The sequence below is a fragment of the Colossoma macropomum genome, unplaced genomic scaffold (assembly GCF_904425465.1).
Source record: "Colossoma macropomum unplaced genomic scaffold, Colossoma_macropomum, whole genome shotgun sequence".
In the NCBI taxonomy this organism is placed as follows: domain Eukaryota; kingdom Metazoa; phylum Chordata; class Actinopteri; order Characiformes; family Serrasalmidae; genus Colossoma; species Colossoma macropomum.
The window spans coordinates 33,642,546-33,659,750 of NW_023494795.1; the positions used below are offsets into that span (position 1 = coordinate 33,642,546).

General features: G+C 36.8%; 2 protein-coding genes across 6 annotated transcripts in view; one reads left to right on the forward strand and one right to left on the reverse strand.

Moving 5' to 3' along the window:
* Nucleotides 1-1,632, reverse strand: part of mia3 (MIA SH3 domain ER export factor 3) — a 15,749-nt gene extending 14,117 nt beyond the window's left edge. For both annotated transcript variants that reach the window (XM_036582247.1, XM_036582246.1), the window contains exons 1-3: nucleotides 1,466-1,632; nucleotides 465-598; nucleotides 136-222 (exon numbers count right to left, since the gene is read on the reverse strand). In XM_036582247.1, the coding sequence (XP_036438140.1) occupies nucleotides 136-222; nucleotides 465-598; nucleotides 1,466-1,586 (342 nt within the window). In that variant the 5' untranslated portion in view covers nucleotides 1,587-1,632. The remainder of the gene's footprint in view (nucleotides 1-135; nucleotides 223-464; nucleotides 599-1,465) is intronic.
* Nucleotides 526-16,920, forward strand: taf1a (TATA box binding protein (TBP)-associated factor, RNA polymerase I, A). Of its 4 annotated transcripts, XM_036582250.1 has the most exons (12): nucleotides 534-645; nucleotides 5,206-5,464; nucleotides 5,632-5,773; nucleotides 6,462-6,625; nucleotides 11,645-11,758; nucleotides 11,984-12,182; nucleotides 13,595-13,707; nucleotides 13,800-13,958; nucleotides 14,079-14,145; nucleotides 14,322-14,445; nucleotides 14,856-15,010; nucleotides 15,566-16,920. In XM_036582250.1, exons 3-12 carry the CDS (start codon nucleotides 5,644-5,646, stop codon nucleotides 15,676-15,678), a joined length of 1,338 nt encoding a protein of 445 aa, XP_036438143.1. In that variant the 5' UTR covers nucleotides 534-645; nucleotides 5,206-5,464; nucleotides 5,632-5,643; the 3' UTR covers nucleotides 15,679-16,920. The 4 variants fall into 4 exon arrangements, with proteins under 4 accessions (XP_036438144.1, XP_036438142.1, XP_036438143.1 ...); XM_036582251.1 differs by lacking the exon at nucleotides 5,206-5,464 and having other exon boundaries at nucleotides 526-645; nucleotides 15,562-16,920; XM_036582249.1 differs by lacking the exon at nucleotides 5,206-5,464 and having other exon boundaries at nucleotides 526-645.
* Nucleotides 16,921-17,205: the final 285 nt, after the last annotated feature.

Here is a 17,205-nt window from a genome sequence, read left to right on the forward strand (position 1 = left end):
GAAACAACAAATAATTAAAAAAGAAATAAATAAAAGAAGTGGCTACAAGTACAAGCACAACATAAAAATAGTTGTTCACTAAGGGCAGTCATTAACATAAGTTATAAATAGTGGTCACCAAAACATCACACTTACCTCTGCAGGTACTTCTACTTCCTTTTCAGTATATATGTGATTGATATTAAGAAAGTCCTTTGGGAAATAACCAAAGTTGCTACCAACCTAAAAATAGAAGGGGGGAGGGTGTTCATAATCAACACCACTTTATAGCAGCATGTGACCTTGTTTTTTTAAAATTATGTTATGTTGCACCATTTATGACATTAGAAATGCTTTAGAGGTAAATTCTATCATCATTAGTAGAGATGTTGACTATATCACTTGTTTATTAATAGTGCACAGGGAAATCTACTCTCAGACATTTATCCCCAACAACATGATCAATCATTAACTTTCATACTTACACTTCCCGCCCACACATCGGACCTCTGCCCTGACAGTTTATAGTACACATAAATAGTCTCCCCTTTTTTGAAGGACAGAAATCGACAGTCTGGCCCGGAGAAGTCTTCTGCTGCTTTCCCTCGACAAAGGAGCACTAATGAAAGAAGAAAACATTTAGGATGAAATGATTATTTTTACAAGGTAAGCTACTACCTTTTTATATTTACACCTGCAAAACATCTGAAGAAGAATACACTGGATCTATCAGGTTAAAGCAGTGACATGCAGACTTGCAGTGACGGCTCATAAAGCTCTAGGATTTAGAATTACTGGTGTTTGCTTAACTGACAGCGTAGAAAAGACACATTTTAGATTGTTTTCGTATGGTCAGAGGCTTTACGATTCCAAAGAAAAACAACGTGAACATGATAAGAACTAAGGACTTAATGTTCCTGGCTAATTAGGCACAAGTCAATTTCCATAACAAAAAAAACAGTGCTACATCGAAGAGCTGCCCAATTTCCAATCAGCTGGTTAGGGTTAGCAAGTTAGTTACAAAACAATTAGCTAGGTAACGCTACATATGAATGATAAATTTAATCATAAATGGGAAAAGTTTAGTTTGTTTGTTTGTTTGTTTCTTCCCAGTATCAAAAGCGTAAGTAGCTAGCTAGCTAACTGGCTCAATGGTTCCGTAGCTAGCTACCTAACATAGGCAGCTTATTGGCGACACAGCGAAGGCTTGCTAGTTAGCTAGCCAGCCGCTCACGCTAACAGTCAGTTGTCGTAGCTAGATAAGCTGTGATCTCGTTCTAAAACGACATGTCCGATACAGCTATTGTTAATGTGTTCCAGTTCTGTAGACTACCACAATTCACTTTCCCAGCAATATGATAAGTGTACGCCACAATTAAATTATGCGGTTGCTAGAGCTTATCAGACGTGGTAACGTTAAGATCTTCGTCAGACGCTTGTTCTGCACCATGACCAAAAGTTAACGCGACCTATGCTAACCACTTACTACTGCATTCCTCGTCTGCACATCTTTTGAAGTCTGAAAACCGCCGGTCCGGTGAGGCCTTTGAAAAACACACATAGAAAAATAACATAAAATTATAAAAACGGGAAAACATTCCAGCCATGCTGGCAAGTTATGACAGGGCAGCAGGCTGCCTGAGCATGGGCAGAACGAGCTGCGCCGACACGTCAGCAGATTTGCGAGCCGGGCTGCTGCTGTGAATTCGATGCTCAAGCGAAGGTGGAGAAAAGACTGGGGTCATGTTACATAGTATCTGGGAGCATTTAAAGAGACAGAGTCCAAAAAGGTTCAGTACAGTGTTTCTCGAAACAGTGGATTTATGCTGGATCTGTTTTGTGTGATTTTTTTGTCTCTTTAGACAGAGGCTTGGTTACTATTTTAGCGCTTTTTCATTCACAAATTTTTGCATAAAGATTAAATAAACGTGGCTGTTTGTCTCTACTTTGGACCTATGTCAATCTGCATTTGTATAGTTTAAAGTCTAACCCCCATTCAAGCCTGCTATCAAACAGTATTAAAGGTCCTATCTGACTCTTTAAACACAGGACATTTTTTAATAGTTCTCCAGGAAAGAACAGAGTAAAATGGTCCGGATTAGTCTGCCAGAGCCTGCAAAATCTATGTTTTCATCCCCAAAGAGTTTTTTTGAAGACCACAATTACTGTAATTCTTAAGCAGCATGAGATAAAAATCCTAAAAAGTTGCCACCTATCCTGGGAAGAGATAAGCACTTTAGTGTGAAAATTTTCATATTCAAGTAGAATGCACTTATTTATAGGATTATGGAAGCATATCAGTATCAAAATTAAAATAAAAATGTAATATGTAAAACGGCAATGTATTTTTATTGCATTTAAATTTCCCACTCATGTACACAATGTTAAGCTCAAAATGTAATCTCAAATTCAGTACTGCAATTTTAATTTGTATTTGGTACACTAGTATTGGCATTTCATTTACAGAAAGATTGGGATGTTTTATGAGTAGCTTTATTTAAATTAAAATTCCAGAACTGCATTTTATGCTTAATGAGATTATGCTGTAATTGTAATTGTCAATGATAATTAAAATGTCATTTATCTTATATGCATTTTCACTCTCTAATAATGCATTTAAATTACATTATCAAAGAGTATACCAAGCTAGAAAGAGGGCAAAATTTAAATGTAAATTACAATCACATGTTCTCGCCTATTGCGCTCGTTCTGTGGCAAAATGCCTTTAGAAATGCATTGACGATTTTGCACCTGCCAATCATCCCGTCAGGGCATGGCCAACAGCATGTCCAGCACACACACACACACATTTTCTAAGCGGCTTATCCTTCTGGGTTGCAGGGGGAGTTGGAGCCTATTATTGGGGGGAAGGCAGGAAACATCCTGGACAGTTCACCAGTCCATTGCAGAGCAGACACACAGACCTATATACGTTCAAACACACACACTCACACCAAGGGGCAGTTTAGCATGTCCAATCAGCCTGACTGCATCTTTGGACTGCGGGAGGAAATCCACGCAGACACGGGGAGAACATGCAAACTTCATACAGAAAGGACCTTGGTCACCCAGCCAGGAATTGAACCCAGGCCCTTCTTGCTGTGTGGCAACAGGGCTACCTACTAAGAGCAATATATCATTTTGTGATGATTACTTTGTCTTTATACATGACCCATGAAGAATCTTTAATTAAACATGTGGCAGATTTTTCTGTTTTAGTCAGTTGTTTGAAATTATTGTCTGTGTTAGCTGACCATAGGTCACAGATGCGGCAGATAGAGATTAATCCAGCGTCAAGGGCATTTTCTTCATAGTGAGCATCAGATGTGGATATATTGCTGTGTTCCACTTTATCTAAAATTTACCCATAAACTGATTTAGTTGTAATTGTACTGGTACATGTAGACATATGTAAAACACACAACCACCTTGTCATAGTGGCCAAGTTGGCAACAGCCGCTGTACCACGTCGGTACTGTGTCATATTTCTGCCAAATTCAGCTAGGGGGTCTCTAATGTCCAACTTTCCTTTTTTGAAAATCAATATTACAAATATCACAGGTATATGTGTGTGAAATGTTCATTAGCATTAACAATGGCTTTTAGTTTAATTCTGCATCCCCCCAAAATTCATTTAATGGAAGATATCCCTGCAACTGGATATCAATGGTTATGTCCAGCCTCGCTTTCAGCCACCAATTTCAGTTCAGCTCCACCTAAACGGTGTTGCTGAAACATTTTAGCATATTTAGGCACCAGAATGCACTGTTTAAGATGGACTAGAGAGTTCAAAAAACAAGCTGGCGGAAAGAAGCCAAAAAATTGACATTTAAATGCAAAATAATTGCAAACCAATAACTCTCTTGCAAACTGCTTGTTTTCTTTTAAAATACAATACAATAATGAAGTAGTGAATAAGCATTGTACAACTACATGAATTACTGTGGAGATGGAGACCTGTAATTGCATCATGCAAAAGCCTTCTTAAATCAACCAAATGAATACAGATAAAATAATTAAGCTTGGCCCTCTTTTAAGTCTTCTTCTATGTCTGTCTAGTCTCAAAAGAGTACAGCAGCTTAGCACAATTCTACTGAAATGAGCCCAGATAAAGTTGGCTGGCTTACAGTTTGCTTCTCTGCATCTCAAATGAAGGGTATTTTATATGCAGTGGTATAGATAGGTATTTATATTTCTAGGTATATCAGATCAGTGGGTGTCACCTGTATACTTAAATTTTTAGTAATTTTAGTGCTAGCACTAAACACATCTTTGTAATATAAAACAAATTGTCATGCTATAAGAAGAAGAGAGGGTACAGAAACAGCGAGGATAAGGTTACATTGACAGTGCTAAAATTAACAGTTTGTAACTGCCATTGAGAGGAAAACACCATAACAGGGCATGCACTATTCTGCCATATGTTTTATGTTTTAAAAGCAAGATTCCCTTTATAAGTCCACTCAGGTTTAGGCCTTGAAGCCCTATGACTCTGTAGCGCCTAAAATTTAGTAATACAGACAAGATACACTGGATATTCTGTGTTTCCAGTAATTTAAAAACACTGTTCTGCTTCAGATGAATTTACTCTCTTAAACATCATACTACATTTAAATAAAATGTTCTAGTGCCAGGAGGCTGCAGGTTGGAAGTATCTGAAAGAATCAAAATAGGATTGGTTTATTTAAGCTTTTGCAGACAGATATTCGATGTAGTGAATCTCCTGTCTCCATATATACAATATATGTCCAAAAGTATACTGTATGTCCAGACACCCCTTTTAATCAGTTAATTCTGCTACTTTAACATGCAAGTATTGCTGACACAGGTGACAAATTGCACACACACACAGCTTGTATAATCTCCACAGAAATTGTTGCCAATAGAATATGAAATTCTGGTGCAGCTCCTTATAAACTTAAGGTTACCATCCCTGATCTCACTAATGCTAGTGTGGCCGAATTCTCACACTAACGTTGTAAAGTTTATTAAAGCCTTCCCAGAAGAGTAGAAGCTGTTACTGCAGTAACACGGCAGCTAATTCCCTATTAATACCCTTGATTTTTGATTGGATCAACAGGTGCACAAAAATGTGAACATATGTGTGTGTGTATGTTTAGTATATGTAGTTCTGACAGACAAGCATAGATGGCATTTGTTCACGGCATTAGAAACGGTAGGAAGATTCTGTTTTAACGTGGAGAAATTATGTTGTGTTTGTGACAGAATGTGCACGCAGGTCGGTAGGTGGCAGTATGTATAACAGATTGCAGGCAGCAATTTTGTCGGGAGAGGAAGAAGGAGAAGAAGAAGAAGAAGAAAGAAGAAGAAAGAGAAGAAAGAAAGAAAGAGGCGGCGGCGAAGCGTATTGGAAATGTAAGCCGTACCCATCGTTGTTTTTGCAGTTTGGCTAGTTTTAGGAGGAGCCTCGGGAAAAGATCGTTTTTGTGTTAAACATAATGGAAGACGTCAAATAACGTCTTAGGTGCGTTTTAAATGATGCACTTGTTGCAGATCGTCAAAGAAAGCAAGTGCTTCTGAGAACAAACGTGAAAATAGCAGAGACAGTTCTGTGTCAAAGCTAGGCTTTAAAACACGATTTAATGCTAAATATGAAATAAACCAACAACCCATGTTCTTTTCTTATTATAGAAACTGTAAGGTATGGATGATATCGAAGCGGAACTAAATATTTCAGGATCAGACGTGAATGACTCTTCGGAGGATGAGAGAATTTTGAGGAAGATTAAGTCTCCCAGTTTGCCCAGTTTGGTACACGTGTCTCCCACTAATGGTAACCTAAAGGGAATTCCACTGATTTTTCAGAGTGTCCGCATGAGTGAGGCAGTCGTTATATAAACAAAGTCATCCAGAATGCTTTGACGTGAAATAGTGCATTGAAGAGAAACTTACAAACTCAGGTTTCTTTACAGTGGTGGTGATAGGGACCAGCGGTCACGATGTCTCCCTGTAGCCATTTTATTTACTATCCGAAACGACCAGTGAACCTAGAGGAGTCTTCTTAGTTTTTATGCAGTGTTGGTAATAGTAAAATCGTGGTAAGTCTGAAAAAATTTGAGTGGTACTATTTTATCTTAAAACACCCTCTCCATAATGAGTAAATGAAAAATATATACATTTTAAATATTTATTTTAAAACTTTAGGATAACAGTGTATTAGGCAGCATATTTGTAACCATTTCGTAATATAACTATGTGAGGTAACTTTCAGAGACGCCTAAGACGTTTCCTAGCACCACCACTGTGAACAATTCTGATGGCACGTTTCTCTAGTATGGAGCATCTCACATCAAAGCACTCTGCATTGCTTTGTTTTCCTGTTAACATTTAAATTAGGATTTTTACAAATCTCCTTTAAGGTCAGTAATATGACTTATGATTGGAGAAAGTGATATTAAAGCTTATTTGTATGTATTTGCCATTTTGTCTTAGCCACTTAAACTGTTAATATCTCTTTTTAGCACGGTCTAAAGAAAGTGGGTTTCATAAGTCTACAAGGTTATGTCTGAAGGCCATTAGAGATGCCATGCTGCACCATCGCTGGCAAGATGCTGCACATTATTTAGCTGCTTACTCTCAAATGCTGGAGGAAACGACAGCCCACAAGCAGTCTCTAGCCTGTGAGGTAAGTGATGAGAAATTCACTAAAATTCTAAAATTCTTGCTAGTCAAAAGCGTATCCAGTTGGTCAGACTAAAATTGCTGTGTGGGACAGAATGTGCAAATCCACTCGTTACGTGGCAACCAATTGACAATTGTTTATTCATTTATCCTAACCTATTCCTGTGCTCTGCTAAAGATGATGCTGTTCTGCATGTCTGTTGGTTAGTGATAGTAGCTGACGTCTTTGATAAGCCAGCTCAGTACAGTAACGTTGCAGCTGCAGCTCTGTCTTAATTCCTAGCCGTAACTTTGTCAGACCTGTACTTTGTGTGGTTTGTTGTTCATCTTCATTGATCTGTACGATCTGGCCCTCACTATGACCTCCTCATTTGAGACTCCATGTACATATACAAACAATATATAAATAATATATAAATATCAAAACAAGCCAACAATTTCCAGCCAGGATAGCTAAGCTAGCTGGCTGTGTTCTAAGTAACTATTTTTGGAAGTGAAATATGTAATTTAGAAAGAACAGCATATATCCTTTGTTCGTCGTGGTGTGTGTTGTGTGTGTGTGTGTGTGTGTGTGTGTGTGTGTGTGTGTGTCTTCTTTTATAAGACTATACCAGGGGTTCTCTGTCTTTTCCACCTCAAGGCCCACCTGTTTATATCTATAAAGCATAGCGGTCCACAGAAAAAATAAAATCAAGATTTTTTTTTTTAAGTAGCTTTTTTTTTCTTAATTGCTCATAATGAAAACCTGTGAATTAGGGCCTGAAAAAGATCAGATCGCCTATTTCACTTCAATCACAGAAACCAAAATTTGCTGTTTTGTTTAAAAAGCATATGTTTGCAGAGATGTCAAACAAGGGGAAAAGAAAAAAAGGTAGCTGTTTATGTGGACTGTTATTTGGAGCTTCAGTCCATCGCATTTTGTCTGAAAATACTCTTATGGCAATAACAGGAGTAACTGTTTGGTGTTGAGATGTCTTTAGTTTTACTCCACTCAGTGGGTTTGGATTAGCGTCCTAACAATCATTAATAATAATAATAAACCTTACTTGATATCTGCTTCTTTGTCATTAGTTTATCAAGTTGAGTTTAACTACTCATGTCGCTGATGCTCGGCCAGTCAAACATATCTCTTCGCGATTATTTTAAGGCTCGTCTGTCGCTTTTATCAGCTGCAGGAACGAAATGAGAGTGTAAAGAGTCAGATGCTGAAAAAGGCCATTTATCCTGACAGTACAGCGCTGACATGCTGCTTTTTTTTGTAAAGTTGCGTTTTGACAACACCTGTTGTAAAAAGCACTGTAGACATAAACTTTGACACTTTGACTTTCACTGCATAATGAATTTCAGCTACTGCTTTCTAATAATAATAATAATAATAATAATAATAATAATAATCATTGAGGAGCTTCTACTTCAGACATTATAGCACAGTGTTTGGAGTCACAGCTTTATCAAATCATTTTTTGTACTGTCGCAGAAAAGCGTTTATTTTGAAGCTGTAAAGAGATGGTTGAGCCAGTGGATGAAATGACAAATAGTCCAGTCTCTGTAGAAGAGAACAGGGCCATGTGCGTCCTCCATGATTCACATGGGGAGCTATATAACTTTCTAACAGTGCTTTATCTACGTTCATGACCTTATTATGTGCAACCTGCTTCACTCAGCCAATAAGGTGAACACCTTGCCAACAAATCAGCACTCTGTACCGGTAAGGCTACCGTCTTATGCTGCTCAAAACCTGTTTGCTGTAGAAAAACTGAAAGGTACTGGCAAGTTTCCAAATTTGAAGGAAATACTTAAAATCTTGTTAACATTTTGAGCAGTTTAGCTTCATTTACCCCCATTCATTGAGGACTTGCTTGTGCCTTCTAGTGTTTTGCAGACATGTTTTTGGTATAATGAGAGAAAAAGAATGTAGCCAGTAATCAATAAAGCAATAAACCATGAGAGGCCATGCGTTACTGTGATTTTGTTCTTAGGCACCACGCGAAGCATTTCCGAGATAAAATCGCAGTAATGCGTGACCTCAAGTGGCTTAATTGCTTTTATAAGACGGCAGCCAACATAAAATATGAAAAAATACACAATTTTTCAGAAAATAATTTATTATTAATAATATTCGACAAAACAAGTATTCTGCTAAGAAACGTAGTTCCTTTAGGGTATGATATCATTTCCACACAACCGTGGACTGCTGAAGGCAGAGAACAATGTTCACTTTCCCATCACATGATTTCATGAACTTTTTAACTTTTTTTCATATAACAATGAACATACGATGACATGGCATTGTTTAATGCAAAAAAACTTCACTTTAAGTACTTTTTGGTCACCAAATTACCACTGACAGTCTTATATAGCACCAGTCCAACTGTGCCCCTCAACTCACCCTGAATCTCAAATGGCGTCCTGCTTCCTACATTGTGCAGTATGTAGGAATTTAAATACTGGATCCTGCACCCCAACAGTGCATAGTATAGCTAATAAATAGTCATTTAGAACTTCTACATCCACACTCGACAAATAATGCACTGCTTGGCTGTAGAGGGTACAATTTCTAAACTTCCATAGCTAACACACTATTTAGCAAGTACAGAGCCATTTTTGATTCAGCCTGGGTTTGACGCTACTTCTGACTGAAACACAGACATTTGAAGCATGTAAGCCATACAAGTGACATTCTTTAGACTTTAAACAGTGAATTATAGTGAGTACTTATACTGACATAAACCTGCCTTTGAATCAGTCTGACTGCACTTCTACTGCTCTTCAGAGCCACGGTCGCTTTACACTCCAGACTCTCTCTACATATATAGTGGCTAATGCTCTCACTGCTATCAACCCACAAAAACCTATGGGGGAGGACGTATTTCTTGTGTCTTGCAACCCCAGTCATTTTTTGAACATATACATTTTTCTGCTTTCTATTTTGTCTTGTAGAATTCCCAGTATCTGAAAAACAGCTCATGTTGTACGCTGCGTAAAGGAGGAGAGGTGGCAGATCTAAATAACTATAGATCAATCTCAAAACTGTCATATTTAGCTAAAATTTTTGATCTTTAGTGAATAGCCAACTCAGATTATTTCTTTATAAAAATTCTGACCTGTTCAAACTTCAATCTGGCTTCAGAGAAAAACACAGGCCTGTCTTAGTGACCACACTGGTTTTAAATGATCTCTACGTGGCCTTAGACAGGAAGAAGCACTGTGCTGCTATTTTTATTGATTTAAAAGTTTTTTAATGTCGTCGACCACAGTCATCTTTCGGAATACCTTCAAAGGATTGGCTTTAACAATAATGCAATGCAGTGAGCCCAGAATTACCACTCAGGCAGAAAACAGCGTTTGGCACTGGGTAACCATAAATCAGATTTAACTCCCATAACCAAAGTGGTCTCACACGGCTCAATCCTGGATCCAGTTTTATTTAATATATATTAATGATGTTGCTGCCTCTGCCTTATGCAGATGACACTAATTTATCCTGTTCTGCTGAATCTGCTCATGCAGCAATAAAAAAAAACTCTTAACACCTTACAGAATGCTCTGTACAAGCACACATTAGTTTTAGATGGCAAGAAAACTAAGTTTATGCTGTTCTCCAGACCTTCAAATATTGATTTTAATATTGTGAATATTACAACCATGACAGGATCCAGCATTTAGCGAGTCACAGAGTATAAACACCTTGGCATTTGGCTTGATGAGAAGCTTACATCTAAAGCTCATGTACTAAACTAGACAGAGGCTTGGATTCCTATATCGAAATAAATGTTGTCCGCCTGTGTATACATGGTGGTGGCAACCTTACTGTCAGTACTGAACAACGGTGATGTAGCTTATGGACATGCATCCGTCAGTACCCTCAAACCACTAGACTCAATCACTTCACCTTGTGATTCATTACTGGTGACCTTTAGAACATTCATCACTGCAGACTGTGTGATAAAATTGATTGGTCCTCACTAGCAGCACAATGGGAAGCTTATTTTTATAGTTAGAAATCACTCTCCGGACATATACTAGCTTAAATCTAATCTAAATCTAATCTAATCTATCTCTATAAATAATGTTAATTATCAGACCTGCTTTAGTGATTGGATCACCTGTCAGGTACCTAGAGTTTTCACTGAACTGGGAAATTTTCCTTTTAACTACAGTACACCAGTGAACTGGAATTTTCTACAAAAGTCTCTTAAACTCAGCTTGCTGGTGTTGTTCAATCATTTTAGTCTCTAACCACCTTCAGACAGCCTGTAACTCTTTTAGTTGAGTTTAACGTTTCCTTTCTCCTTTTTTTAATTTTATTATATTATTTTTATTAACTTTTCCTCAATAATCTTATTGTATTTTGTTTCATTTTATTTTATCTCTGTTTTATTGCTATTATTTATTTGTTTTTGTTACCTTTTATAATCTTTGCGCTTGACTGTTAATTCTTATTTTGCCTATTTATTCATTTACATTAAAATCTTATTAACTGGTTTATTATCTTTGTTCTATTCCATATTTCTCTTTCATAATCAAATCTTAATTGTTCTCTTATTTCTTTTGCCATTTATCTTGTTTTTTCTGTTCATTTGTTTATGTAGTTTTGTTCATTTTAGTTTAACCTAATTAAAGACCATTTTAATTTCTTTTTTTAGTCCCTTTAATGTTGTAAATGCTTGGCTACATTGAAAATGAGGATACTGTCAATGTATTTTCGAGTGAAAATAAAGGCTGATTGATTAATAAAAAAAAAAAGGGTCCTTACTTCATATACTCGGTTGTCCACATGAACAGCATTACCCTCAAAGATTATTCCTTTAACCGCACTAGGATTTTTTTTTGTGATGGGACGCAGTAATACAGAGTTCAGTTGCTGTGAGGTGGTCTTTATGCATATATCACGTGTTTTACAACGACTTCAAACGCAGCTCAGCCATCAGAATTTAGGACCGGAACTATACATTTAATAATGTAGTTTAGTTTGTGCTTAGTCACTGAGTGTACTTTAATGATTTCAACCATTTCTACCCAGATTATTTGGAGACTAGGCACTGAGGTCCTTCAGCATCATCCAAATTCCCGACTGGAAGATTTCAATGCTTTGTATGAGCGGATGAAAAACTCTGGAGTGAAAAATTACGCAAAGGTATGATATTTATATTTTTGCATGTCTCCAAAACTTAAAATAATCTAGCAAAGTACAAATACTAAAAATGATACTCCCTGTGCATGGAAACAATCAAATTTGTGTGTAGATTTAAGTCACTGAACTTGATTAAACTCAATTAGAATCAGTTTTCTATTTCTGTGTTATATGCCTCTGCTCACTTTGTCATGCAAAAAAAAAATATGTATAGTTCTGTGTTACTAGATATGTTTGGAGCACTCTTTTCATCTTCTGTTGAATGGCAACTTTAATGATGCCAAACGTCAGCTGTCAGTAGCAGCGAGTTGGAGGTATGGCAAGCAGTCTGCGAGTCAGTCTATGGAGTTGAAGCTCATCCACGCATACTGCGGTTTTCTAGATTACTTCATCTGGTGCACAAAGAAGTCATCTGGGACCAGCTCAGGTAAGATGCAACTCATATCCTTAAACCTCTCTGCTCACTTTTGACGCAGCATTCAAATTGGTCAGATGTATTCCCACTGATCAGTTAGGCCTTGTTCAAAAACACAGCGCAAAGCGATTTTTCAGCGTACTGATATGAGCAGGACAGCTCATGGACACTGTTTCCAATGAGATTCCTGGATGTGTGCTTTAGTTTGACCAGTGAGATCGGATTTTTTCCATGTTTTCTTTTTTGAGAAAGGGACATAGTTAGTTAGAAAAACAAATTAACCAAAGGCTCGACTAAACAGGTAAGTTTTTAGCCTAGACTTAAAGATAGAGGCTGTGTCTGAGTCTCGAACACAGACTGGTAGGCTGTTCCAAAGCTGGGGGGCTTTGTATGAAAAGGCTCTTCCCCCTGACGTAACTTTATTTATTCTGGGTACTAATAATGAGCAGCACCTTGTGATCTAAGTGGGCATGTCGGTTGATAATAGGAAATAAGGTCACTGAGGTACTGAGGAGCAAGGCCATTCAGAGCTTTATATGTCAGTAGAAGAATTTTGTACTCAATGCGGAATTTAACTGGCAACCAATGTAAGGTACACAAAATTGGGCTAATGTGGTCGAATTTCCTGGTTTTGGTGAGAACTCTGGCTGCAGCGTTCTGGACTAACTGAAGCTTTGTACAAAGCTCTAAGCTTTGTATGTTCACAATTTACAGAGACTGCTTCCTTAAAAGATCTGAACGTAGAAAGCCTGTCTCTTAAATTACTGGTACAGTATATAGCTTGTTAGCAGTCTGATGACCAGTTCAGCCTACACTGTTGCTATGTTCTGTTCATTGCTGTACTTAAAAAATATATAAAAAGTGGAAGTTGTTGTTCAGTATAGCGTGATTGTTCCTTTAGCTACTTATCGTCATTAGGTTAGCCAAGTTTTTTTTTTTTTCCCCTACCTGGTCAGCAAATGCATGTACACGTCATTACCATGGCAACCAACATAGACGTGCAAACAAATGTGACTGCAGCCAAACAAAATAATTTAGGTTGTGATGCCAGGTTGAGCTAGACGAGGGCAGTTTTAGGGCAACTTGACAAACAGTTGATAAATCTCAGTGTTAAATTTATTTGACAATATTGCACTTTCACTGTCTTATTTTAAGAGAATTTCAGCTTTATCGTTTGATTTTTCTGACTTTTTAACTAGAATTACTGTAAGAGTCTTGATCAAAGAACACAAAACTTTATAGCTTCTTATGCAGTCCCCCAAATTTCTTGACATTGTGACTATTTAGCAAAAAATTTAATATCATGATACTTCTAGTTCTTTCTTATTCTGTTTTTGTGTGAGCATGCCACACCTCTCAGCTAGATTGTGAGATGCACTTCTTGGAAATAAATGTTGTAAGTAGTCCTATATCTGTTGTTCCAGATGCTAACACAAGCCGAGAGATGCACAGCTACTTCCGACAAGCTTCAGTGACCCTGCAGGAAATTATCACACAGCCTGGAGTTTGGGACCCTTTTGTATTGAGTTATGTTGATGTGAGTTTAAGTTCTGATGCATTTGATCTGACCTGAAGCTTATGTTAATATGACTGAAGTTAAATCTGCTAACTTTTTGATGTCACTGACAGATGCTAGAATTCTACAATGACCAGGAAGGAGCCCTAAAAGTACTGCAGAACTATGCATACAACAAGGATTACCCATCAAATCCCAATGCTCATGTCTACCTGTACCAGTTTCTTAAGAGGCATAAAGCACCACCAGCCAAACTTATCAGTACTCTGAAGGTACAGCATATTATGCTTAACTGTTTCTTTTCTGTTAGTTTTTATTTTTAGAGTAGCCTATAAATGCCTTTGAAGATTCATGTAGTTCAATGCAATATTTCACTTAAATAATTCTTTTAGGTGCTGCACTGTTTAGTCCCCAGTCATGAGCTGATGCTGGAATACTGCTCTCTGCTACTGAAGTCAGGTAAATGTAAAATATCTGGCTTGTTCTTTGACATAATTTAAAATTACCTCATTAACAACTTACTGTTTGGAATTAAAATAGGTGTTCTAGGTTCATCCTGCAGAAGCTAGAGGAGTATTGATGACAGGTTGGTTGAGTAAAATGGCACTATTCTGATCCTATTATTCTTCTAACAGAAGTGGAGGAAGATATGCAGGACTGTCTTACTATTGCTATGAATCTCCTTGACTATCCCAGCTGGAAGTATGATCTGAATGCATGGAACTGTTTACTGAAGGTTATGACGGTCCTCAAAAAAAAGTAAGGATAAGCAATGTAATATATTGGGTGATGTGATTATAGATCTTGTTTTTTTTTTTTATTTTTTTATTTAACATGACATAAAAAATAGCTGTAGCTTATGTGGGCTCTGTGTTATTTGGGAAATAGAACATTGGAAACTTATTTGAACATTTTTGAACATTTCAGATGTTAATAAACATTGTTTTTTCGATGATCATTTTTGAGAGTGCTAGTTATTTCACATTTTAAAGACAGGTGAATTAAAGACTAATGTGTCAATTGCGTGGTTGCTGAAATTCAAAGGAAAATATTTTTCAACAGAAATATGTATTTTAACACAAACATTGCATCACATGACTGATGCACCAAATTTTGTCATGTATTTTTTTAAATTGTTTGTTACACATTTTTTCACTTATTTTTTTTAGCGGTCTCAAGCATCTTATAGACAAAGAATGGGAAAAAAGGAGAGATCTTTGGCTGACTATGCATTATAGGAACTGCCATGGCAAGAAGGATTCTGAAGAGAATGCAAAACTTTTGTTTGTCAAAGCCAAAGTGTCCAAAATTTTTGGTGAACACAGTAAGTATGATCACTGCTTTTGCATTACTTGGTCAATTGCAACCTTTTCTTAAATAAATCACCTAAAATTCTGGCAGGTGCGCATGTCAGTTACTGTTAGGTAGTTTCACTAGTCATGTGTAGTTTCGTTTTTACCGGTGCTGCAGTTTAAGTGAAGCATTGGTATTGTTTTGAAGTTATGTCCTTTCACTTTAAACATAGACATGAAAATTAAAGTGGAAATATTACTGTAGATCAGTGGTTCTCAAACTAGGCCTCAGGGCCCCTCAGCTGGTCCAAGTTTTTGTGTAGTACCCAACACACCTTTACCAGGTTTTTAATGACCTACTTCATGTGTTTTGAGAGCTGGGACACTTAAAAAATGTGGAATGTTGAGGGAATCTTAAAGACTAGTTTGAGAATCTCTGATCTAGCTAAAAATGTATATAAAATCTACTTTTTAATTTTTATTTAAATGTTTTGCACTTGCATGTACCTGCATGTATGTCTTGTTTGTTTTATTTATGTTTAAATCATCTTTTTGACTAACTGTGGAACCCTTTCCATCTTAGAAAGAGGCTACAATAAATTCACTTCTCAAGTTTTGGGGATTTTCCACCAGGAAGACAGCGAAAAGAAAAGGAAAAGAAGAAAAAGGATGTTTGTTTCAGCTCATGATTAAGTGTTAGTTACGTTTGCGACATTTAACAGGAGTTATAAAATATTGATGAGTATTTCCCAATGGGAAGCTCAGAAACCTAGTAGCTGGTATTTTTTGATATTCTGCATTGTATACAATTGATTTGGCCAGAATATGGCCACTAGAGTGTGCTCATGTTTTATATGTATTTTTTTTTCCACAGAAGTGGATTCCAAAAATGTATGTGACAGAGATTACACCACTTGTCTTATTCATTAAAACAATGTTTAAAGTACTGCTGTTTTGTAAGGGCCCATAATTTAAGTGAACCAGACAATGCTTGCATTACTTTAATAAATCTGAAAGAACTGTAATTTTCAACTTTGTGCTCCAAAAATATGCAATTGAGCTCTTGATTAAATTTTGTATGTACTGATGTATTTAGTCAACTTAAATTCTACACAAAGAATAGAAAACTTGTGAATAAATCTGCTCTAGTAATAGCATTTATTATTTTACCATGGATCAGTCAGTCATTGCACCCGTACTATCAGGGCATCATGTTGTGATACCCCAGTGATCAAGGAAAGTCTTGGCTGAAATTAAACTGATGCTGAAGTCAAGATATCTTTGCTAAAATAGAACCTAGATTTTTTATGATTAATAGTCTTGAGAATTTGGAAAGAACAAAAGAGTTTTATTTGCTTTGCCCCTGAGGAGCTGTCATGTTGTCAATTCTCCCACTTTTGGGCCTCTGCTCCCTTTTAATGACTCTACATTACAGTGGACATTTCACTTAAGTTTAAAACTGTCTAATGTACTTGAAGGTCAAAATATGTCTTTTGTTGATAAGAGGTTAGCATCTATGATGTGGGTCCTAAACAATCAAATATTAGCTGTGGACAAATATCAATATCAGATGTATGCTGTGTGTACTCATTTAAAGATGGTAATTTTTTCAGAAATGGTAATGAGAAATTTCATTCTTGCCACTGTTTTGTCTTTGTGTGTGGCATTATCATGGAATTGCACCAGTTGTGGTTTATTCAGCCACATTTTAATAAACGTGTGCGGAGTGTGCTGTGTGCAATGGGGGTGGATATCAATGAAGAGCTTGTAATGGCATAAACCTTTGAGATTAACACTACATGCATATTTACAAATGGTTTGCTACTGTGGGAATGCCAGCCTCTGTTCATAGGGAGAATTCGGTGATCATGTATTTGGTAGGGTTTTTACTAGTGATAGTTGTTGTCTAGCACTATTAAAATATCCCAAATATAAATATGAAGATACTGTACATGTATTCTAATGTGTAATTCTGCTGTTTTTTCAAAAATCCTGCATAACACAAACTTTAAGATGTAAACAAAGTCACTCCTAATGGTTTGATGTGAAATGTGGTGTTCTAGAGAAACTCATTGAGTCAGTATTGTTCAGAGATGAGGTGAAAGAAACCAGGCAGCCAAAGTGTTTAAAGCCTCTGAAAGCCTCTTCACAGAAAGTGAAGCTTTTGGATATACTACTATGTTAACGATCAAAATTACATTACAAAAAAACTCAGAAATATGTAGGT

Excerpts from the sequence above, each read along its gene's own strand:
- taf1a (XM_036582249.1), top strand. The coding sequence starts at position 5,644 with ATGGATGATATCGAAGCGGAACTAAATATTTCAGGATCAGACGTGAAT. Across the intron at positions 12,183-13,594 it reads GTCATCTGGGACCAGCTCAG|ATGCTAACACAAGCCGAGAG; the intron begins GTAAGATGCAAC and ends CTGTTGTTCCAG. Across the intron at positions 14,446-14,855 it reads ATGACGGTCCTCAAAAAAAA|CGGTCTCAAGCATCTTATAG; the intron begins GTAAGGATAAGC and ends TATTTTTTTTAG.